Source organism: Phaethon lepturus, unplaced genomic scaffold, assembly GCF_000687285.1.
Source record: "Phaethon lepturus isolate BGI_N335 unplaced genomic scaffold, ASM68728v1 scaffold10307, whole genome shotgun sequence".
Taxonomy (NCBI): Eukaryota; Metazoa; Chordata; class Aves; order Phaethontiformes; family Phaethontidae; genus Phaethon; species Phaethon lepturus.
The window spans coordinates 30,614-55,931 of NW_010549818.1; the positions used below are offsets into that span (position 1 = coordinate 30,614).

The 25,318-nt window shown below is 38.7% G+C and overlaps 1 protein-coding gene across 1 annotated transcript in view; it reads right to left on the bottom strand.

Moving 5' to 3' along the window:
* LOC104623321 (thyrotropin-releasing hormone-degrading ectoenzyme-like) overlaps positions 1 to 25,318 on the bottom strand; it is a 137,501-nt gene that overhangs the window by 17,301 nt on the left and 94,882 nt on the right. The window contains exons 5-6 of the mRNA XM_010290374.1: positions 23,719 to 23,856; positions 4,009 to 4,074 (exon numbers count right to left, since the gene is read on the bottom strand). Of these exons, the coding sequence (XP_010288676.1) occupies positions 4,009 to 4,074; positions 23,719 to 23,856 (204 nt within the window). The remainder of the gene's footprint in view (positions 1 to 4,008; positions 4,075 to 23,718; positions 23,857 to 25,318) is intronic.

A 25,318-nucleotide genomic window follows, 5' to 3' on the forward strand; every position in this document is an offset into this window, starting at 1 on the left:
AAGTGAAGTTCAAAAGGATACAGATCTATGTGATCAATGAGCTGCCACATGGCAAATGAAATGCAGTGTTGACAAACGTACAGTAATAGAGATGAGGCTCCAAAATAATCAAACCAAATGTAAGAAAAATTATAATAAACCAGTGCAGAAGCGTCTCGTTACAGAGCAGGAGGTGCCTCTTTACACACATCTAAGTACCAGACCTTCAAATCACTGGGCTTTCTTTCCACATTTAATGTGAAAAAAAAAAATGCCTTGCCAAAAAGCAGTAAACCCTTCCAGAAAATGCAATATAGTGACACCAGTCATGTAAGCAACGACCTGTTTCAAGTACACAGATTAGGAACAACAGCCTACAGATGAAGATCTCACACAAATCTAATATTATATTGCATATTACTGCCCTAAGTGATGACTGAATGATAAGGCCAACTTACAGCTTCTTCCTGTACCAATCTATGCAGTTCAAAAACATAATCAGAGCCAGTGGTGCTGACCAAGCCTCTTCATACTCTAATTGCTGTCCTAGCTGATTAATGGCTTTTTGACTGAAAAGCAACACCACTTTGTAAGAAGGGTACTGGCATTCAACGATGTTCACCTCTTGAATTTCCCTGGAGCATAAGAAACTTTGCATATCATGAAATATGTCAGGACTTTTAGAAAGAAAGGAATCACCTACTGTGAGAAGGAAGGGTTTATCAGACATTCTCTACAAAAATAATACCTGTGACTTTCTTGTATTAATGTAGTGTTACCAGCTGTGGCTATTACTGCCATTACTCAATTATTCATTACAGCCAATATAAATATGTTCTCTTTTGGTTTTGTCTTTGGAGTGCTATGTGAAAACAGTGAGAAAATTCTGGTTTTGTTACTACATATTCTGTTTGAAAATGTCACATGATTCAAGACATCATATGTCTTTGAAGGGTTTCCAGAAAATCGTACCTTCACTAGGTAGCCTTTTGGCTGCAGTTTTATCATGGAACTTCCACACTACAATCCAATGTTCTTTCATGGTATATTTACTGGGATAGGAACAGGCTAGTTATTCTCGACAGATATGAATCTCTCCAAACCCACCTACACTGTAAAACTGAGCATTTCTTCCACAATTTTACCTCCTCGCAGACTCCTCAATAGAACGGTTTCCTGAACTGTAGGGGTTATGGGCACCTTTGTACATTTGCTTCAGCTCATTTTCATTGTTAAAGGATACCCGGCAAAGAGCCCCCCTCTCCTCCATCAACTTTTTTCTTCAACTTTTTAACAAAATTTATTGTTTTATTTGACATAAATTTTTCTCCCCTGGGGTATCTTGATCTGCTCTTCAAAAAGTCCACCTGCTAGGTGATAGCATGTAATTAGATTAAGAAAAAAGTGGTAATGAACAAAAAAGGTAGCTATCCCATTTTCTTCTTGCTCTAAACTTTATCTTTTCCTCCCCTTAACCCAAAGGTTAGCGTATTTGTTGTAGCTTCTCTTATATAAAATCTCTAATTCTGTAGCTCTTAATTAGATGGTGAATCATATCTTGATTTCGATGAAAGCACAAACACTCAACACAAACACAAGTAAAGGGCTACTCATTGTGGTTTATGCTAGTGTAACTGGACTACAGGAATACTCTTAAGGAGTATTAAACACTTAAGGACACACATAATACACTAAAAATAACTGAAACAATGTTAATACTATTAACACTCATGTGCTCCATGTACTGGAGTCTAATGGAAAACAAAGCACATAAGATAAATCGACGGTCCTTTAGAACTCAGTTACCCAGCAAGCCATTAGAATAACCCAGGAGGAATGAACCATCAAGGGCACTTTCAGAGTATTCATTATTTGAAGAGATTTATAAATAGTAGTATTACTTGATTTTGCAGTTATCCTTGAGAAAGGTCTTTTAGTTTAATATCAGAATTCCATGATAAAACTGGATTCAAGGCAACATAATGCTAAATCCCAAATCATAGTACCGGGGGTAAAGTGCTAAAAAGCCTAAACCAATAGAAAGGGTGAATTAGTCCTCCATTTCCCCTTATCATTAGCAGAGCTATCCTCCCAACTCTACAGTGCAGGAACACTATTTTTTTAGCTACACAAAACACAAAGAATTAAATGATGGACAGACATTTGCAATTATAAAATTCATAGCTTATGAATAAGCTTATGAACTTTATGTTTTATTTTGTTCAACTTGGAGACATACATATGGAAAATCTCTATCTGGATTTCAAACAGGTTTTATAAAAGAAGTTGGAATATCATCTGCCTACTGAACTGATGCCAATCTTTCACTAGTCAGATTTTCACAGTTAGATTTTTCATAGACTTTCATTAGCAAACTGAAGAGTTTCTATTTACAGCAGAACCAGTGAAAAGCAGAAATAATAGGAAACCATTCAAATCAAAAAACAAAGCTCCATTACAACTTTATAGTAATTATGATTATTTAATCCCTGCATAGCCCTATTCTTTGATCTGAACTTTTTTCTAAATTTATTTCAGCCAACTTGCACACTGTTATTTCTCGGGCAAATGTAGAAGAAAATAGAAAAACAGGGTTTGAGATGTATGTATTAAAACTTTGCCTTCTAAAACCCTGAGTGAAATGCTTTTTTGGGAAAAAGAGCTATTGAATTTCCATATGAATGCATCTGTGCAGGCAAAAGTTTCTGGCTGGAATATGGAGATCGCTGGACTAAGGACAGAAGTCTTATTGGCTTAAATGAGATGAGGGTTTTACCCTTGATATATAGAAGATTTTATGAAGGAAACTTTTGATTTCAAGATTTCTTATCTTGACAAGAAGATTATCTAATTGATCTGACCTGCTATTACAACTAAGAAAATCATCCAACTGGGTCCTGTGAATAAGTTATGTTGCAAAACCTGAATGTCCTGTAAACTCTCCAAAAAGCTGTATTTCCCCAGCAGGTTTCCTTTCATTGCTTATTGCACAGAACACACCTCTCTGACATAACCAGTGCATTTATTTAACTTTTGTTTTATATTTTATCTTCCAATTTATTTTGGTTAGAGGTAGAATTATTCTGTTAAAAAATGACCTGATCCTAGATGTAGTTTATTTAAATTTTAAAATGAAAAGCTTACTAAGAACAGATAAGATTGATTGCTCTTTCCATCTTAGCATAATTGTATTTCAGGTGAACATCAATTTACTTTAAAGGACACTTCTAAGTAGCAGGCTGCATCATACATAATTCATCAATCACAGCTGCCTGTAACATGATTTACTCAAGCAGATTTCAATGGAATAGAGGGAGTCACATTGTTTTCGATGCTTTCCCTTGTTTGTTTTTAAGTAGTTTATGAAACACTCATTTGTGCTGAATTATTGCTGAAAAGAGTTCATCCTTGGTAATCAGCATGTTGAATTTCTTTCTCTTCGTACAGAAATGTTACCTTTTTAAATTTATTTTACAAGGCAGAGTGAGTTTTCAAAACCTTGTTAAGGCAGAGAGCCCTCCATGCTTATCAAAGGTGAAAATAAAGCTCAAGGATTTTGCTATGGGGGAAGGGAAGGAAAAAATATTTATCTGAAAAGAGTTACTAGTTTTAGGGCTGTGTATTTTCTAGCTGGCTTGACATCATTTGTTATTATTTTCATACTCGCATGCAACCACAATTGAAGAGAAGTGACTCTTTCCTCAGCTAACCCTTCACACAGTTGCCACATGGCTAAAATGGCTTTTATGTGGCAAACTAGACAAAACAGACACAAAACTGAGTCCCAGTTAAAATGCAATCGCTTGATACATCAAGAAATATGGGTGTAACTGGGGGCACCACAACATATGTTACACTGCCCAGCATCTTCCATCAAATTCAGCAACAGGGACATCTTGGTGCCTCAGGTGGTCCTGAAGAAACATTTCCACAAATAGATGCAAATACAGTTCAAAATGAAAAAAAGTGAGAGCAAGATAAACTGCTTGACATACACAGCTACACAAAGACAGAAATGCCTTTACTTACTTGTAAGCCCATTTGAAACACAGAGTGACCCATAAAGTTAGCCAACATTCGAATTAGAGCTGCACCCTGTGGGAAAGAACAGAGAAAAAAAGAAGTTACCATTTTTGCATGTCAGTATTATACAACAATAACAATCTGAAGTAGGCATTTCCATCCAACACTATCATCTTAGAAACCTGTGATTAATATAACCTTTATTTGTGCTGGAGTGAAAAGAGAGAAGATAATGCAAATGCTTACAAGGAAAAGTGAGGAAGTAGACTACTATTGTTAATATCCTGCCCCATATATTGAACAAGGTGCAGATCATAAAACATACTCTCTCCGCTGCTGGAGCATGGATGTGTCAGCTCCACAGCTGGTTGCCTCCAGCTCTTCTGTGCACTCAGCAGTACCGCACAGCTTTAAATGAGGGCAAAAAAGAATGTCCATGCTGAATTCTACCACAGTGGTTAGTCACAATATTTTTACCTTCGTTATACTGTTGTAAATCAGGATTTAGTGATACTACTTTCCTTTGTAGAAGCCTTCAAGATCTGATGATCTGGAGGTGGATCATCTTCATAAGAATTTTATAAGATCCGGATATTTGACATATTAAGAGTCAGCTTATTTCCCATACTGTCATGCAAACACATAAGTGCTTGCATAACTCTTCCTCTACTTATACCAATTCTTACCCCTTTGCCCCTTCAGGCAAAACAGAATGATCTAAAATATTTCTTTTGTTTCGCAGTTGATTCTAATTCTTAGTACTTACACCAAGAAACAGATATATACTTGCCAGAGCAGCTTTCTTCGAGGCATCCCTTCTGTGTTTTCTCACTCCCTCTCAGAACCACAACTGCGGTGTATTTTCCCCTTGCACAAGTCCTCTATTTCAAGCACAAATAACTTTGCAGATCTGATTTGATGATTTAGCTATAATACTCCACTTTGCAATCCAATTTCAAGACAACCAGCCTTCCAATCCCATTAATCAAATGTTATACTTAGTACTGATCGCCGCATGAGAGGGAGGACACTTTTGATTTAAAGTCAGTGACTCGAAGGCCATAAGAAAACATGATGCTAGGACTCAACAACCTCAGCTACAGATGCAGGTTCAGGAATTAGGCTAACGCTCAATTAGAAAATGAAAAAAAGAGAAACATTTCACAGATTCAAAAATTGACAGGTTCTAAAGCCAGAGTACTATTTCAACAACATAAACTGACTTTCTGCGTTAACAGAAGTCAAAGAGTAATTTAGGTAAAAACCCTATTGCTTTTCTTTACACAACAGCATCTATTTTAGGAAGATTCAAGAAAAGGAAAATGTTTCACTGTATTACATAACTTTTCAGAACTAATATTTATTCTCACAATGAAAATATGCACCTTTTCACTAATTTGAATTTCTCTAGCTTCAGCTTTTAAAACAACATTTTATGTCCTTTCCCACTAGACTGAAGTTCAAAATAGTTTTGGAATTTAACAGTTGTCCAATTTTTAGACCATTTAACACAAGTTCTACTCATTTTTTTGTATAGTGCCTATTTTTGAAGTACTGAAGGAATTATCTGCAATAACCAACATTTTAAATAAAGATATAGATTTAAAAGATTAGTAAATTATTAGTAAATCTTAAGAAAACAAGACAAGTTCTTCAAATAGGCAGCAATAACAAATAATATATAGCTATTAAAGTAACTGAAGCGAAAAAAATAAATTCAGGAGATATTTGTAATTGTTTATAGAAATGAACAGTAGATAAACCAAAAGACGGTGTTTACATTATTAACTCTATTCCATGTGTTTATGGTGGTACCTAATCTTACTGGGACACCAATCATGCCTGGAACACACAGTAGCATAGAAAATAATCCCTATTGAAATGGATTATTACGTGAACAGACAAGACCAAAGGTCAGGAAGCATTATTACCCTTATTTCACCAGAGGAGCTGAATGAGTAAAGTCCTCAGAAATATTTAAGCAGATAAATAGTAGATAAATCTGTTGTCGTGGTTTAACCCCAGCCACCAACTACATACCACGCAGCTCCTCACTCACTCCGTTCACAGTGGGATGGGGGAGAGAATCGGAAGACTAAAAGTGAGAAAACTCGTGGGTTGAGATAAAGGCAGATCAATAGGTAAAGCAAAAGCCGCGCACGCAAGCAGAGCAAAACAAGGAATTCATTCACCATTCCCCATGGGCAGGCGGGTGTTCAGCCGTCTCCAGGAAAGCAGGGCTCCATCACGTGTAACGGTTACTTGGGAAGACAAATGCCATAGCACTGGATGTCCCCCTCTTCCTTCTTCTTCCCCCAGCTTTATATGCTGAGCATGACATCATATGGTATGGAATATCCCTTTGGTCAGTTGGGGTCAGCTGTCCCAGCTGTGTCCCCTCTCGACTTCTTGTGCACCCCCAGCCGCCTCACTGGTGGGGCGGGGTGAGAAGCAGAAAAGACCTTGACGCTGTGTAAGCCCTGCTCAGCAACAACCAAAACATCCCTGAATCATCAACACTGTTTTCAGCACAAATCCAAAACATATTCCCATACTTGCTACCATGAAGACAATTAACTCTACCCCAGTCAAAACCAGCACATCTGTCTAAGTAGATAAACAGCAGATAAAAAATAATCTAAGAAACAGATAAATCCTATTTATCCCATAAGTAACTTGGGCAGGGCAACCCAAAGCATTTGTAGAAGATCCAAAAATATATAAAAGGGAACTGTCTAGGTCCTTAACAACAAAGACATTCTTCCACTCATCACATATCCCTTTTCCTACTCAGTTCTTGGTATGCCAGTGTCCCCTTGTTTCTTCCTCATAGTTTAAATTTCACATAGTAGCAACAGGCATATATTTACATAGGCACCTTAACTCTACTGATTTCTGTGAGAAGCAAGCAAGCATATACCTTCATATGATCTTGCCCACCAAGTCTTTTTTTATCCAGAGACCAAAAACTGTCAGACACATGTTAAAAAAAATTTTAAAAATTGCTCTCGCACATAACATTTAGCCACACTGAATGGAACTATGGATGGCCCTTACACATCAAACAAAATAAAAATGCAATTAAAGATTGAATAGGAGATCCAAGGCACAAAGACAGGACTATTCTCTGAGGATCCATCCATTTTCACAGCTACTTTAAAAGTACTTTCTACCAGTTATTTACCTTCAGAAAATCTGGAAGTCCTACTTACTTACAGCTTCCAGAACAACAATATGCTTGTCCCAGCTCTGCCATCTTCCCCACACAGCGGAGGCAAATGCCTTCTTTACTTGCCAAAGGATATTATAGGAAAGGAGAGAAGGAAAGTAATTCTGAAGAAAAAGTAGAAAACAGAAAACCAGAAGATCTCAAGGGGAAAAAAATATCTTGCGGAGAAGGAAGGAGAAATGTGAGCAAATGTGGCCCTTGGTGTGGAGGAAAAAGAAATGGGAGGAAGAAAAGGGATGAAACCACTTATTTCAACCTTTCTTGCACTTTGAAAGCAGACAGAACAGAGAACAGCAATACATTGATCAGAAGAGCAGAAGCAATCAATACATTCCCAGCTCTGGGTCAGAAAGGGAAAGGCACCAAACACTGGCACTCTCACTGGAGATGAAGAGAAATGGGTTGCAGGGAGAAGGATTAAAATGCCAGAGTAACTGGCATAAGGAAGAGGGGCTTACTGGAAAAAGGAGCTTGGCGGATAACTCTAACCAGAAAGTCCTGGGAGATAAGGAAGGTATGTGCAGTAAGTTCAGTCACAGAAGAAATGGAACACATGGCCTTGGGGTCATATGAATGGCCCAATGTGCTAGCATTTTCACTGCCTATCCGCCTTGCTAGCAGTGAACTAGATGGAGTCCAGAGGACCTGCACTTCCATACCTTCTGAAAGCTTCTCTGACTTAGACCTAACCCTACAGAAAAATCCTAAATCAGGACAGGCTGAGAGAGTTGGAGTTGCTCAGCCTGGAGAAGAGGAGGTTCCAAGAAAACCTTATTGCAGCCTTTCAGTACTTCAAAGGGGCTTATAAGAAAGATGGGGACAGACTTTTTAGTAGGGCCTGTAGCAACAGGACAAGGGGTAATGGTTTTAAACTAAAAGAGGGCAGATTCAGACTAGAGGTAAGGAAGACATTTTCCACAATGAGAGTGGTGAAACACTGGAAGAGGTTGCCCAGAGAAGTGGTAGATGGCATAAGGAAGAGGGGCTTACTGGAAAAAGGAGCTTGGCGGATAACTCTAACCAGAAAGTCCTGGGAGATAAGGAAGGTATGTGCAGTAAGTTCAGTCACAGAAGAAATGGAACACATGGCCTTGGGGTCATATGAATGGCCCAATGTGCTAGCATTTTCACTGCCTATCCGCCTTGCTAGCAGTGAACTAGATGGAGTCCAGAGGACCTGCACTTCCATACCTTCTGAAAGCTTCTCTGACTTAGACCTAACCCTACAGAAAAATCCTAAATCAGGACAGGCTGAGAGAGTTGGAGTTGCTCAGCCTGGAGAAGAGGAGGTTCCAAGAAAACCTTATTGCAGCCTTTCAGTACTTCAAAGGGGCTTATAAGAAAGATGGGGACAGACTTTTTAGTAGGGCCTGTAGCAACAGGACAAGGGGTAATGGTTTTAAACTAAAAGAGGGCAGATTCAGACTAGAGGTAAGGAAGACATTTTCCACAATGAGAGTGGTGAAACACTGGAAGAGGTTGCCCAGAGAAGTGGTAGATGCCCCATCCCTGGAAACATTCCAGGTCAGGTTGGAAGAGGCTCTGAGCAACCTGATCTAGTTGAAGATGTCCCTGCTTACTGCATAGGGGTTGGACTAGATGACCTTTAAAGGTCTCTTCCAACCCAAAGATTCTATGATTCTATGATGCTCTTTGGAACCTGTCAGCATCGTTCCCTGAATGCCCTGACATGCAATCGATCTGCTCCCCACTTCACTCTCAGGGCCACTTCTGCTCTTCCAACTGAGGAATGACGTATGGAGTCTTGAGAAGTGAACCTGGCTCTCTTACAGGGCAGAATGGCCATTCATTGATGATTTAAGTGCTTTCCTGCAGGCAGTGGATGACTCAGTACCTTGTCAAGAGGTAAAACACGTTGGCTTAACAGGTCTAGTGGAAAGCAATTCTTTCCTATTCAAAAAAAACATACCTATGTTCCTGACAGTGTTAAATCTGACTCACCTTAAGCCATTGTACCCCATCTTACTAAAAGCCTATTCAGACAAATACATTGAATATTTAGTCAATGATTAATGGCACTACCTGGCTCTGGTGAAGCACTGCTCATTACCAGATCTCATAAGTGCTTTGTAGGACACTGATATCAATATCCTGGAAATTAAAGGGAAACTGAGGCACATCATACTGAAATAATTTGCTGAAGATCACCTAGCATGCTCTTCATATAACTTATGACACAGCTGAAGCTTCCTCATCCTCAGCACTGCTATAGGAAAGGAAGGTAGAACATATCGGCTACTCCATGGAAATCAACTGCACACACGGTCCTTTTCTGCAAAGTGTTCTTGGGAAAAAGCATGCTCATGGGTAATCTTCACACACTGGCTGAAGTGCTGTAAGTTTATGCTCTTTCTTTCCCTGAAGAAAGTTGTTTGCACACTCACACCATGGTAAAGACCATCCATAATTAAAATCAGGAGCAAAATTCACTTATGTGTGAGCTGAACTTGGTTTTGAACTCTACAAAATGCAGAGTCACAGTTAAAGCATCAAATCTAATTCTATCCATGCCAATATAAAATAATATGATTGTAACCTTCATCTCAGATTAAATGAAACTAATTTTTAAAGACTCAGTCCTATGTTTTTTTAATCCTGTGAAATCACTACAGGTCACAATTACTGTAAGTTAATTTAATCCTCTAACTTACTGAATGATTCAATTTTATTATGTCTGAATTCTTAAACTAACTGTTTCACTTGCAACTTGCATCCTGTAATCACTTCTTATACCAAAGAAAGTACCAAATAGAATTTTTTTAACAGGGAAAAAAAAGTGAGTCTTAAGTACGAACCCACAAAAATATGACTAGTGCATACTACACAGTACTGTTATACAGCCATACAGGATGGGATGCATCTGACTGATGGAATGCATCTTCTCCCAAGTAACTAGTGATAGGACAAGAGGAAATGGCTTCAAGTTGCGCCAGGGGAGGTTTAGATTGGATATTAGGAAAAATTTCTTCACTGAGAGAGTGGTCAGGCATTGGAACAGGCTGCCCAGGGAGGTGGTGGAGTCGCCATCTCTGGAAGTGTTCAAGAAACGTGTGGATGTGGCGCTTCAGGACATGGTCTAGGGGACATGGTGGCGCTGGATTAATGGTTGGACTTGATGATCTTGAAGGTCCTTTCCAACCTAGTGTTTCTGTGATTTCTGTGATTCTGTGACTAAATGCAGGTGTCTGGAGCATCTGTGCCTACAATTACTTTAGTTGCCTAGACTTCCTTGAACAGCACCAGTCACTTCTGGGTGCACTTTATCTCATCTTAATGTGGACCTCCAGACAGATCAGATGTTTAGGGGAGATGGTGGCGCTGGATTAATGGTTGGACTTGATGATCTTGAAGGTCCTTTCCAACCTAGTGATTCTGTGATCCTGTGATTCTTGAATTGTACTCTAAAAGCACTCATCTCTTGTAATTCACTCCAAAAAGAGCCTTAGGTGACTAGCTCATACGTACATATCTGCACTGCAGACATCTACAGTGAGATGAGATGAATTCAACTGCATTGTCCAAAAAGGCCACACAGAGACTGATTCCCCACTATGTTACACAAGTTCTGTACTAGTAAGTAGTTCTCAAGAATTTCTGAATTGTGGAGATACAAAACTGGTGTGACACCAACCTTTTCTATATATACAGTCATATAACATGTATCATATATCTTGGTTTACTCTACATTGTCATACTTTCATATAAGAAAACCAGCAAAGGTAGGTATTCAGGAGAGGGCCCTGAAGAGAGGACAGTGTCCTTGCTAGCTGAAGGTGGATGCTGAAGGGAGCAGACAGCAAAGAAAAGCACTCACAATAATGAACTGGTGAAGCAGTTACAGTGAAGGAAACAACATAAAAATCAGTAAACCGGCACAAAGGATTATGCAGAAGCAAGGAGGCAAGGGCAAGGGGCTATGTGTAAAGAGGTACAAATGAGCTGTAAACTCATTCAGCATTATTCTTTTCAGGACCAAAAACTATGTCGGTATTCTAAAAAGAACTCATGAGAGAAAAATACCACCAACAGAACCCATGAGCTACAGCTGACTCTTGTGAGGGTGAAATAATCTCTCGCTTTGTAAATGCATTGGAGTAGCAGAAGAAAAGGGAGCACAAAAGGCTGACCCTGAAAAAGCATAGCTCTTCCATCCTCCTTCCCACCAAAACTTGTCATTTTTTCCTACAACATCAACTTCTTTTTTTCTTTTTGGTTCTGCTTTTGTGTGTTTTGTTGTTTTTGTTTTAACCATAGGATTGAGATTCTTCTGACTGAACGCAGCTGCCTACATAGTAGCTATCTGATGCTTACTCAGTTGTGTCCAGCTGAGCCAGCTGCCTAGGACTCCCTTTAAAGGCAATGGAGAGAGAAGCAAGCACTTCAGCACCTCCTGATTCAGCTCATCCAAAGACATGCACCTAAAATAGGACAGATTAATTTCACCCTAAAAGTGCCTGTTTATCTTCACTGATGATACAGGGAGGTCAGAGGACTAGTTAATTACAGGAGTCTACACAGTGAATGTCCCAAGTGAGATGACATGAATCTCTCTGAATATATTTTATCCTGCAACCTTAGAAAATGTGAAAGTGTAAACAGTGCAAAAACACCTCCCTGAGTTTGCAAGTCTGAGACAGCATCTTGCAGGCTCACCTATCCATTTATCTCACGCAGCACCAAATATCAGTAATACAGACCCCAATATACCTCTTCTTCACGGAATGTCTACCTCGGAATCCTTGTTTAGGAATGAAAGCTGTTTATTTTGATTTAGTTCAGAAAAATCCCTTTTGTGAGATAAAAACTAAAATCAGGAGTATCCTGGTATGAAAAACACGACCATGGTATCCAAGGTGTAAGCGGAGAGTGAGGTGCTGAGGAGAGGAGCATTGGACTACCAACAAAAATTACGTAACTGAACTTCTAAAATAAAAATATGTCAATTTTACACAAAACCGTTTTGCTTTTTCTTCTCTCATTTAAAAAAAATCACAACACATTGAAATACAGGTGATTTACTAGCATTCTTCTATTGTATAGCACTCAGTTCAAAATCAGTCTTGATTTATATGTAATAGCATTGCTTGTTTTTCAAATATGATGGGACACAGATAGGAGGCCTACAGTTATTTTTATACAGTTATTTTTTATACAGTTATTATTTAATATTGCTCATACTCCTGCAAGTCAAGATTAGGTTACTTTCTCTCTAGCTAAGAGAAATGTGAGTTACTCTATCCTCTACTTCAGTTACAGTAGATCTTATTCCTATTATTGTTAAAGCTTTTATTATCAATAATAACTTCTCATAATCACCTTCATCTTCGTTGATTAAAACAAGGCTCAGACCACATACAGACACTAAGAAAGGTACCATTCTTTCCTAAAGAGTTCCTGATTTAGGATGAGTATCAATATACAAAGTGTGATGGCTACTAATATATACCTGACACATACTAGTATTCTTTTTTTTAATGAATCAGTCACGTAACACGCACATTAAATAGCTCCCTCCTTAAACTACTTACTCTGAGCTATAAGCCAGGTGCCATGTCAAAGACTTTTTGTAAATCCAGTGTCTACTGACTGCCTCCAAGAACTCCAGCTGGTTAATGAGACAGAGCCTCCCTTTGCAGCAGCTATCTCCAGGCAAGACCAACATATTTATACATCCACTCAGTTATCTTACTCTTTATATACTACAGAGTCCCCACCTTGCTGGAGAAAGAAGTCAAACTCATCATGGTCTACAGCTCCCAGGACTTCCCCCGGAGCCCCTTCCGTACATTGGCTCCAGCAATTCTCTGGCACAGCGGCCATTTGTAAGCTTGGTCTATGTCCCATTGCCAGAAGTTCTGCAGCTCCACATCTGGTTACCTTCAGAGGGTGCAGGTGGATGCCACCCAGCTCTGCAGACTTTCTAACAACTAAGTCAGCTCTTTTAGTTAGTATTTCCCATATACCTACCTCAAATTGATAGTTCCTGCAACCTATCTGTTACAAAGAATAAACTGAGCATGGGAATCAACCCATTGCTCAGCAGCAAAGTCCAATACAAATAACTCACCGCATTTCTCTGCTATATCCTTAAAAAACCGAGTCCCCCTTTTACACCTGGGCCAGGATGCGGCCCCTCACCAGTAACCCAGAGCCACACCTGCTCTATACACTCAAGTCAGGCATGAACTACCTTAGCAGAATCACTTAAGAACACACAGTAACTTTCAGATTTTGGTTAATACGTATATTTTGAATAATGGTTGAAATGTATCTTTTCTTCAGAAAAAGTGCTGAAGAAAGACATTTTTTATAACTGCAAGTTTAATAAAAGCAGCATACAGATCACGGTGTTGTGTTTTTTTTAACGTCGAACATGATTTTACAGTACTCTGTCACACAGAAGCCTAGGGGTATCCACAATCAAATGGGTTCTTAAGTAAATGAGTATAATTTCATTTCAGTTCAAAGTTCCTGGATTCATACATTATTCTTTATTTCTCAAAATCTTAGATAATCCTTTGATTCTAAGTTCATTTCAAGTATTAGAAGAGCACATTACCAAGCACTCACACAAAGAATGCACATTTGCACATTATTTTTGTAATGTGAACACTAGCCAACAAGTAATATCCAAGTCACGTTTTCCAAAACAATCATTCTTTGTTGGTACTAAGCAACCACAGCTGGATGCCCTATGAAATTTAGCTTATTGGGAAAAACACAGCATGAATTAAAGTGAAAGAACAATGTACATCAAACATGTAGCAAAAATGTGGCATTTAAATACTTCTTACAGAACTCTTACATAAAATTAAAAAAAACCAAAATTAAGTCTGTTGAATCCTGGAGAAATTTAACACAAAAAAATGTGTTTTGACTAAGTCACACCTGCAGAATTTACTCAAATGCAGATACAGAATAGTGTACATGTGTGTAAATGAATTATTCAAAAATGTGGTCAACCGAGATGCTGTGCCACAGTACCTTTAAGTGCACTGAATTAAATGAATTGTCATCCTCAGCACCTTAAAGAAGAGGACTAAGAGATGGGAGAAGTCTGGCTGCAATGTCCGTGTGACCTTAAGCAAATCAACGGACATCCCTTAGTTCTCCTCTAAGGACAACTGAAAACCGGGTAACCACTTTCAAATCCAGGTGTTGCATTTAATGTGTGCTTCCTTAAGCAAACGTATTCACCATACACTCTTGCTTTTTTCCTTTTTCCCCCAAGAGGAGAAGTCGACCATTCCTCAGCTCCAACTCAGAAGGTCATGCTGAAATGTATTTTACCTTCCTACCTTTGCAATCTGAACCATCTTTCATGGTAGACTACCCTGATGGTCGCAGAACACGTGTCCTGTTCATGCCATCAGCTACAACACGGTACTGTGGCCGGCCCTGAGAGACCTCTGCTAAAGTCCTTCTATCAAGCTGTAAAAGCAGAGATAATTGCAAAACCTTCTCTGGAATTCTTCAGCTGTTTCTATCCAAAATATCTCATCTCTGCGAACTGCAGAAGTAGTCTCTGAGAAATTCTTTTCAAGGAATTAATTAGACTGTATCATGAGTCACCAGCACTAAATCTCTCTCTCATTTTCAGAAACTGAGGACTGTAATACAGCAGCTTGGCTATTTTCTGTATTCTCCAACGGTACCTCCAAATACTACAAGAAAAGTGAAGCTTAATGCATGTGAATTTGATGAGTGTGAATGCTTCCTTATTTGATTAGGATAACAGAATGTATTTGTTTAAATGAGTAAACATGTGCCTTTGATTTCTTCCCTGTGGCAGAAATGTAAAGTGTTCAAATTAATTCCTAAAGGCTTTCCCTTTGGAAAACCCACATAAAAGCTGTAAAAATAAGTATGGGAGGAGATAGGGATATGCAGACTATGCAGTATACTAGTACAAAATGTGACAGTATGACTCTAATCCTGAAGTTCTTAGTCCAGGCCATGATTTAGTGACGCAGTGAAATACCTTAAACACATAATCAACCCCACTTAAATTCCACAGCTTACACATGTAAAATTAAGGAAGTAACTGTGTATTTGGCTGAATTTGGGTGTGATGGGTTTCCCTGCGCTTGGTAACATATTATTAAAAGGGACTACATTCATTAAAAGGAGCCCCAAAAACTATCCCTGCTTGATTTTAACAGTACAGACTAGAAAAAAAACCAGTCATTTAATTTATCTTCCTTACTTTTTAAAGTAATACAGAATTTCCAATTGATATTTGCTTAACAAGCAGTGCACATCCACAAGTTAATGTGTTGTTGAACTCAGCAATAAAATCAGAATATATTTTAATAAACAAATTAAACATGCTATTTTTAAAACTTTATTCATGATATGGTTGAGTCAATATTTTCAAAATCAGCAAATATACCTATAAACATGTAATGTACTGTGCTAAATCATCAAAGATGCATAAAGGCATCTTATGTTGTTTTTATAGATTGTAAGGCCATTTATCTGATGCCAAAACATCACTGAAAAAGCAACATTATATTCAAGGAGAGCTTTTCACTGGGAAATCATAATCATTTTCTATTCTGACAAACACAGCTGTTCTAGAGCTGGATAATACCAAAATGGTCAGATAGTAAGATCAGCTTCGGTGAAATGTTTGTCTTGGACATAAATTCTGTTGCAAATTTTAGGAACATGACACAAAGAACAAAATTCAGGAGTAAATGACCATAACTGATCATGTTCTTCAGGTGGATATTGTCACATAATTTTCTTTGAATAATAAAACATATCAGTCGCCTAGACAAAACGCTATTGGGACTCCATTTACAACAGGAGTTTTATGTAGCCTCGCCACCAAAATCTCTCTTACATGTACTGACACCATTGGCAAGGACAAAAGCACGTTACACTTTTTCATTAACTGCTTGTAAGAGGAAATCTTCAAGGATGGACAAACACAAGAGGTTGATGACATTATTTACATAGATGGGCCAACATCAGAATTTAAGTAGCAAACAAACTAGCGTATGTTAATATCCACTACATTAAGAATCTCTTGTAATAATAAAACTGGCACCACAAATCCATGTTTTCCATTAGAAGTAATGGGAAAAGATTTTCCCTTTTATGATGAGTACTAACAGAAGTGTTTACATGGTCACAGTTACTTCACTTCAAAGAGGAAATGCATCACCATTTTACCAACCAGCTCCACAAAGAATCCAAAATGAAGTAAAATAGAAGTCAGATTTTGTGATGATTCTCCACTGATGACTAGCTTGGAGATCAGTATGATCTGATAGCTATCTATTAATCCAGCCAATGTGTTCTGTAGTGATATGGTATAGAACTGGTCTTTTTTAAGTAGACTATTATGCCATAATAAAACAAAGATTTTAAAAATTTATGTCTCAACATAATTCATCTTTAGCAACCACATGTTTAATCTCATCAAAGGTTGAAATCACGTCTGCTTGACCAGGTTTGTTTCCATGAAGCATGAAAACTAATATACCTTTTTTTTTAGTTCGCTAGATACCACATAAGAATCTCAATCCGTTTGCCTAAGACTGATTTGCAGCTAACTATAATTAAACATGCCATCGTACTTTCTCTTTTTTAAAATACCTCTTTTAAGCTTCAGAAGTTACCCAGTACTTAAACATACCTTTAAACAACAACAACAAAACAGTGCGGCAGAGGTGGTTCCAGAGAGCTCCCTCCTGAACAGAAGTACTGCAGGCCTGCATGATCAAATTTTGATCAAAATATTGATCTTATTCTTATGTAAATTTTTTTTCCTTTTAGTCTATTTCATTACCTCCGGTTTATTTTCTATTTCTAATTCTTACAATTTGTTCCAAGTTACATTAGTACTTCTAATTGTTGCTCTTGTTTAACTGATCTGAACTAGGATGTGTGTCAGCAAAAGTCATCCCTTGCCTTTACTCGGGCATTGTTGTTTTTTGGACTCCTTCAGGGACAAAAACAGAAACTACCTGTAAAGGCTTACAAGGGTACTTTCGGCTTGGCCCTTTGCTGAAAATAATCATTATAAAGTAGAGACAGAGAAGCAGAAAAGGCCAGTGCATTTCAGGAACTCTGGCGTATTGGCTGTGTACAACCAAGTGTACAATCACTTTATCAATACCACTTTATTTTAAGCCATGGAAACATCTTAGACTAGATATTAGGAAAAATTTATTTACTGAGAGAGTGGTCAAACACTGGAACAGGCTGCTCAGGGAGGTGGGGGAGTCACCATCACTGCAAATGTTCAAAAAAGGTGTAGACATGGCACTTCAGGATATGGTTTGGTGGGCATGGTGGTGTTGGGTTGGTGGTTGGACTTGATGATCTTAAAGGTCTTTTCCAACCTTAATGATTCTGAGGCATGGATGTGCTATTCTGTTCCTTCTACTCCCAGTCGTGAAAGAAGTATGAGAAATGATGGCAGGGCACAATGTCTTGAGCCACCATTGCCATTTCTGCTTTGATCACCTCTTCCACCACTTGGGAGCTGCTGTTTGCTGCTACCTTTCAACAGGGAACAAGCAGAAGACAGCCTTGAACCACGACAGTCTGCATCCTCCCGCTTGCTCTGCCTTGTATCGGCCTGACAGAGCAATCTAGTCCAATGAGCTCTTCTTTAAAATAAAATGCTTTTATTAACAGTTGTGCTCCATTTTTAATATTTCCAATCAAACCCAAATACAGTTGTCCCCAGCATGTGGAATGTAATGCTCCTGAAGCACTGTAGGTGAGTAGCTCTTTATATACCACACAGTGGTTTATATGTTTCTTCTTCAGTAAATACTCTTAGTATACGCTAAACAGTGTAAAAGGTCAATAAGATTTTTTTTTTTTAGTCACGAAGGTGCTCAAATGCCTTATTTGAGGCAGTATCAGAAACAAGGAGGCCAGCAGGAGTAGGGAAGTGATCGTGCCCCTGTACTCAGCACTGGTGCAGCCGCACCTCGAATACTGTATTCAGTTTTGGGCCCCTCACTACAAGAAGGACATTGAGGTGATGGAGCATGTCCAGAGAAGGGCAACGAAGCTGGTGAGGGGTCTGGAGCACAAGTCTTGTGAGGAGCGGCTGAGGGAGCTGGGGTTGTTCAGTCTGGAGAAGAGGAGGCTGAGGGGAGACCTTATCGCTCTCTACAACTACCTGAAAGGGGGTTGTGGTGAGGGGGGTGTTGGTCTCTTCTCCCAAGTAACTAGTGATAGGACAAGAGCAAATGGCCTCAAGTTGCACCAGGGAAGGTTTAGACTGGATCAAGCATTAGAACAGGCTGCCTAGGGAGGTGGTGGCATCACCATCGCTGGAAGTATTCGAAAAACATGTGGACACTGCACTTCGGGACATGATTTAGTGGGCATAGTGGTGTTGCATTGATGGTTGGACTTTATGATCTTAAAGGTCTTTTCCATCCTTAATGATTCTGTGATTTAAAATAGGTACTTTAAGTATCTTGAAGCACCTGCCTAGTTTTATGCACTAGAACCCACCAGCTGGAGTGGGACAGCTTGCATACTTTAAGTCAGGCACTCTTTGGGCTGCTCTGCACTTGAACCTAAAGGTTTCATTGACTCTGAGTTTCTATGGCCTTCTTATTGAGAGCAGTAATGACTTACAACCTTTTTATCTAAACAGAAATAAATTATTTTCATTGTAAGATACTTCCTCCGTTACAATGCATTACGAACAAATAGCTCCTGAAAGTACCTTCTGTAACCTGGGCACTGACCTGCTGCACTCGCAAGTCATGGAACAGAAACCAGCATCAGGCGAATGCGCACCCAGGACTTAATGGCATTCACAGACAACATCACGGCTAAATTAGTCAGGAAGAACAAAAAGCTCCCCCTTCACACTGCTGTAAGGGAATAATGGGTTGGAAAGCCACCTGGATTGTATTGTAAGACTTTTAACTAGCTGGATGCCATCTTATGCTACTGATTTAGTTATGTGATTATTTAAAAATAAAACCTATTTTACTGTTTATAACTATTTATCTAGTATTTCATTCACTGTTTATGAGCTGCTCTCACTTTTCTGGGGTCATTTCATAGACGCATGTTGCCACAAATTCATTACACTCATGAACTGAGTGGATTTCACTCTGATACCAAACCTGGTTTTACTGGGCAGAACAGATGTTTGGGTTTTTTTTTTTGTTTTATTGTGTTATTACAGTGCCAATATCCTTCCCAGTGCCTGAGGAACAAGTAAAGCACAGTTTTTAGAGAGCCTTTCCGGTGACTACAGTTAGCCCTCCTGTTTCTCCACATTGGCTGTTACACCGTAAATTTTCAAAGAATTACATTGAAAAGGGTGAGCAAGCCACTGCTTTCAATTTCTTAAATTCTCCTTTGCCAGGACTGTTATTGCAACATACAGGGAAGCTGAGCATTCTCCTTTGTGCAAATTTTCAGTTGAACAGATTTCCTAACAAGAACATTGCCCTTGAAGGGAGGCAGGGAGCACAGTCCCCCTTTATTACTATTAGAAACATATCTTCCTTCCATCACTCAGACACAGAAAGCAGGAAAAAGCATTTTTAAAGAAGTGGCACAGAATTAAGAAGGAAAAGGAAATTGTACATACAAAGGTTTAGCAAATAATTAATTGTTTGCATTACGAAACCAGGACCAGTAACTGATCTCACTGCTGAGATTAATTTTGCTTACAAGGAGGAAAAAAAAGAATATTCTTCCCTATGCCAGTCATCCTCTTCCTTGTTTTGAATATTGTTTGTCACTTGCCAAGACATATTCTATTGGGGGTACTTTTATAGTTACACTCCATCATACTGGCCTTGCTTGCTCTGATTGCTGCCAGGATCTTCAACCAACACACTTCAAAGCATGCAGCAGGCTGACGGAAACAACTTCAGATATTATCTAGCTCTCTACAGTGTCCTCGGTATCCTTTCATCCCTTCTCTTATCTGGCTGTGACTTCTCATCTAGGGCTATGACTCCTTTAGTTCTGTCTGGGATCTCCTCCCTCATGCTGCTCTGGTCCCTTTGAGATGCAGCTGTCTTGTTTCTCCATTTTATTACAGCTGGTTGTTCCTTGCTGATTGTTGCTCCCCATGTTATTCTTGCTGCACTCTCTCCTCTTCTGTTGATGCAGCTCTCCAGGGCTATGATTCCTGCTGTCAGTTATTTCTGGTGTGGAAAGGCTGTCACGCTTTTTGCTTTGATTTAACAATTCTCAGATCCACTCTTGTGTTCAACAGGCTATATTTCCTGCTGCACTTGGGATGTAACTACTTTTCCCGTCATCGTGGGAGGACACTATCTCACTTCCAGCTGCACTAGGAAGACATACCCACTCTCTGATGTAACTTGAGAGCCTTGAATCATCGACTAGTACTGTTTACTAATGAACTATCACGACTTCTCATTTTTCTCTATATATTTGTGGCCCTAGTGGAGGATGACACACTATCTAAAGAATGACTAGTATGATGCTTTTGAAAGAGGCAAAACATTACCCTCAACAGCTTAAGTGGAAAAACACTATGTACTGTTTCACCCTGCTTGTGGGACTACCTGAATATCATTCTTCAGGGGTTTCTGTCATGAGATTTCTTAACATGTGCAATCACCGAGGACAAGACAGTGGAAACAAAAAAAATATTCAGCTCCAAGGCACGTAAATAGCATGGTTTCAATGGTCATCTCTGAAGTGCATAGAAAGAGAAAGAATAAGAGCATACCTTTAAAATGACAGCTGAGTGTCTAGCAGAGATGGGCACTTTAATGGTGTCTCACTGATTTATGCTATATTTATGACAGTAAAGACAATGAAATGACAATGACATTCTATGACTGTCATTTCACTGAACAAAAATTAGATGGGATAAAGTTTCATCATTTCAATATCATGCAGAAAATTGTCAAGAGAGAAAAGAGATCACATGGACAATCCATGGTCACAGGGAGCACAAGGTGGACATTTTACAAAAGAATTAAAAGAGAATGAAAAAAAATTTAGGGAAAAGGTACTGCACATAGTGCTAGACTGTCTAAAAATGAACATTTTATTTAAGACAGCAGAAAAGTCCTCACTGATGGTCCCGATCCAAAGTTTACTGGAGTCAACAGAAAAAAACCCAAGAACTTAATACTTGACAGCAATTTAAAAAATCAGTCAGCAAACAACCAAAAAGCCATCCCCAAAACACCAGCAACAATATCCCTCCAGCAGGGCTCATGGTGTGAGGAGGCCTTTGAGTCATCTGAAAATATCTGAGCACATGCCTAACGAGGTAAAAGCTTTCAGTATATTTTACAATTTGGACTTTATTGACATATCATTCATCACAGCATTTATATTGGCAGACTAGAGAGCTAGAAGGATAGGCAAATGTTTTACCTACACAATAAGTGAGCTTGTTTCCCCAGTTGATTTTAAGTGCAAACTATGCATGTATGCATACAAGGTTACATAGGAATGAAACAACATAAAATCTACAACATGTTAAATTTGCTCTAGTTTATCCTCAGAGGGAAACAGTATCAGGTGCTTGGAGGAAGATACAGAAACAGTGAAAAGAGACTCTATGAAGTCAGTTGGGAAAGTTTCTTCCTATTAGATATTGCTTGTATCTAAAACAAAAGGATGAATGGTTACACAGAATAGCAGACAGACAAGTTATCAGACAAGAAAACAAAAAATTCATGAGTGAAGGAGTGGGTCTTTTCATCTCCTCACTTCTTCTTTCATTGCCATTCCTCAGTGGTTTGCTAGATCTGTTAACTGGGTTCAAAATCTACAGGATCAGGCCCTGATATGAACACATTCAATGTCACTTAGGGCTCAGGAAGAGGTGGCCATCAGAAAAGCTGAGCGGAGATACTGCCATACCCACTGGCGTGGCCACTGGTACACTGAAAAAGGCACCTTTAAATGGAGATATACAAGACAGAGTTTGTACTCTAATCTGCACAGGAAAAGCGATCCTGTTAGCCTGCGTAAAATAGCTAACAGTATACAGATGTGTCCTACTGTCCTATTTGTCATTTCAATGTAAATGAGAATTACTTAATGTTTGCAAAGTGTTCATAAGATGAAAAGATAAGTGTCAAGTATTACAGTTTACTGTGTGATATTACTATTATCATATTAATTAGAAAAAATAATTAGCTTGAAATATTAAGATACTGATGTAAGATAAGCTTCTGAATCTACCGAGGTTCAGCTATCATCAGTAAACAGATGATTGAAACATTTAAACAAAGAGAATACTTCAGTATGCTAAAAGCTGCTGGCTATTATAGCTTAATTGACCAAGAGTAATGTTTTCAAAGCCAGCGAAGAGATTTATGAGCAACTCCAGCATTTTAAAATGTTTTCCCAAGTATTTTGTGTCTGCATAGTATGTCCTATGCCTATAACACAGACATACACACACTCACATTTGCCCATCCTTAAGGGTCTAAGATCCTTTCACAGACAAGGATCAGCTTGAATTTATTGCTGAATGGGAAGAGCTGGTAACTATAAAAGAGGATATACCTCTATTCAGCCCAGAATGAGCACTGTCTAAACTGGAGGCTCAGTAGGCAAGTCACTGCTATGCTGCTGCTGTCTTGTCTGACGTCAGGCAGCTAATGATGCAAAGAAACGTTGTTATCAAATACAAGGATGACAGTGAAAAGACTCTTATTACTGAATCGCCAGCAGAGAGCTCCAGTACAGCCTTCATAGCAGAAGGCTGCAGGTAGCAGCCTCTGCGTCACACATCAAGCGCATTTGGTCATGAAGTTGGGGCACCGTATTACACGTCACACCATGTAGCAGATGGTAGCCACCAGCTTTTGGGCCATATGCTAACAGCAAGCCCAGTCATACGATGGAGAAGGTGGAAGCGCGCAGCCCTCTCGCTCCTGTGCAGAAGCTGGTCAGTTCCAAAGCTGGCCAAAAGGCTTTGTATCATTGAAACACAGTTTGAAATTGCCTGAATTTAATATATATTCCTTCACCACCCCACAAAGCAGTTCCTTCACTCTCACTGTCCAGCAATGACTTCAGAGTTTTCACTAGCTGATAGAAAAATTCATATGCATAGAAAAAACAGAAAAAAAAATTACATTGAACTTTAGTACTTGAAAAGTTTTCTAGAGAGTTTAAGTAGGACAAAGACTACACATCCTTCTCCTTTTTAAAGCATCTAACACAATTCAGACACTGACAAAAAATAAATAGTAATAAAAAAACCCAAATCTTCTTGCTGGATTCTGACAACTTCCCAAGTTTATTCATAACATTTAATAACGCTGACTGTGTTGAATATAATTGGCTAAAATCACCGTAGTGTATTCCAAATATATTCCACACATATTAAAGTTTCTCAACTAGTAACCAACTGTGGTGTATGTATTTTTACAATGGTATTTGTTTTACAGATGGATTATGATCTTCTAATAGCTACTGACATACCTATATATACAGAGAGGTTTAGTTAGTCTCACCTTTTTATAGGCGATCCAGTCAAACACCCTGTCAATATCCGTGGCTTGCTGCACCTCTTGGGATACTGGATGTGAACTGGCCAACCCATCCAGCAACATCACTTCATGTAGGACATCTGTCAGAAATCTCTGCTTTTCCTGAAATACAGCACACGCAGCAATATCACAGACAAATACACATTTACAACAATACAGATCAATGCACAGATATCAGAGGCAACCTCTATATGACAGCTGACTAAAATCAGACCTTCTGGTCTGAATGTAAGCCACCACGACCTCCTACAATCTTGAACAGGTATATGGAAGAGACAGGAACCAATTCTAGCATCAGGGATCCCTCTGACTTGAGATCTTTTGCTGCAATGAAACTTGACTGTAATTAAATTAAAGACTATTAAATTAATCAAAATGTATCTGTAGGTGCAGACTGCAATTCTGATCATGACAATTCACTCACACTTACGAGGGGTGGGGAGAGAGGTGAAATGGCATAGTCTTCAATCACAAAAATATATGGATGCTACAAATCATGGAGCTCATTGCATACGCAGGTACAAAAACTTTTGACAGAGATGGGTAAACACAGTCCTTACTGCTTTATTTAGTGAAGTTTAAGTCACTTGGCTCTTAGCGCCAAGTTCACACGGCAGGTCGTCGTGGGACAGGACAATGAACAGGGCCCACAGAAGTGTCACAGCAGATGCCTGCATTGTCTTTCATATTTCTGGTATAGAAATCCTTTCTCCTCAAGAGCGCGTGTGCTCTACAAACTTTGTAACTTCCATCTGAAGGAAACCATTATTATCTCTCTTTACAAGTGGGAAAATAGCTGCATGTCGAAGTTAAATGACATAGTCAAAGTCACAGCCACATCAGAGGCAGGTGCAAACCCAAACAACATCCAACATACTAATTTGTTTCTATACCTTCTATAAATATAGCGGATTGCAGAGGTAAAGTCAAAACTGCTGCATATTTACTCTGGCAGCAACATTAATTAAATGTTCATGTATACTCTATGAACTGTGCTGCACTCACTTGTACAGTGAAACTAGGTAGGACTTTTGCAGCTGAGAAATGACATGCCTTAAAAACTCCTCATATTGCATTCATATAGTTATCTCTAATCCAAAAGACTGTGTCAGGAAAGAAGAGCTTCATTTACTTGTTTTTTCAAGTCACAAATAAATGCAAAGAGTGAATTAAAAATTACGTAAATTTTAAATAAGTTTTTTTCACCTGAAGTGACATATCTCAAACTTTATCTAAATTACAACAGTTCCTGAATTACTGTCAACCTAGTGCCATAATATAAAGAAAGTCTAGGGAGTGATGCATTTTTTTGAAAATCTACCTTGATGTCCATAGATAAAATAACTACACAATTACATAATAAATTCTATGTTTAATTTCTTGGGTGGCAAGGTTTTGGTATCATTGTGTTAATTTAAATTATATTTATAAGACAGACGAAAAGCTCTTCCAGTGCTCACCCATCTGGAAATAAACCTTTATGTTAAAATTCATTAGAGCACAAGAAATGTACCTTGAGCTGATTGTATATTCAGGCAATTAAAAACACGGGATGCAGGAAAGC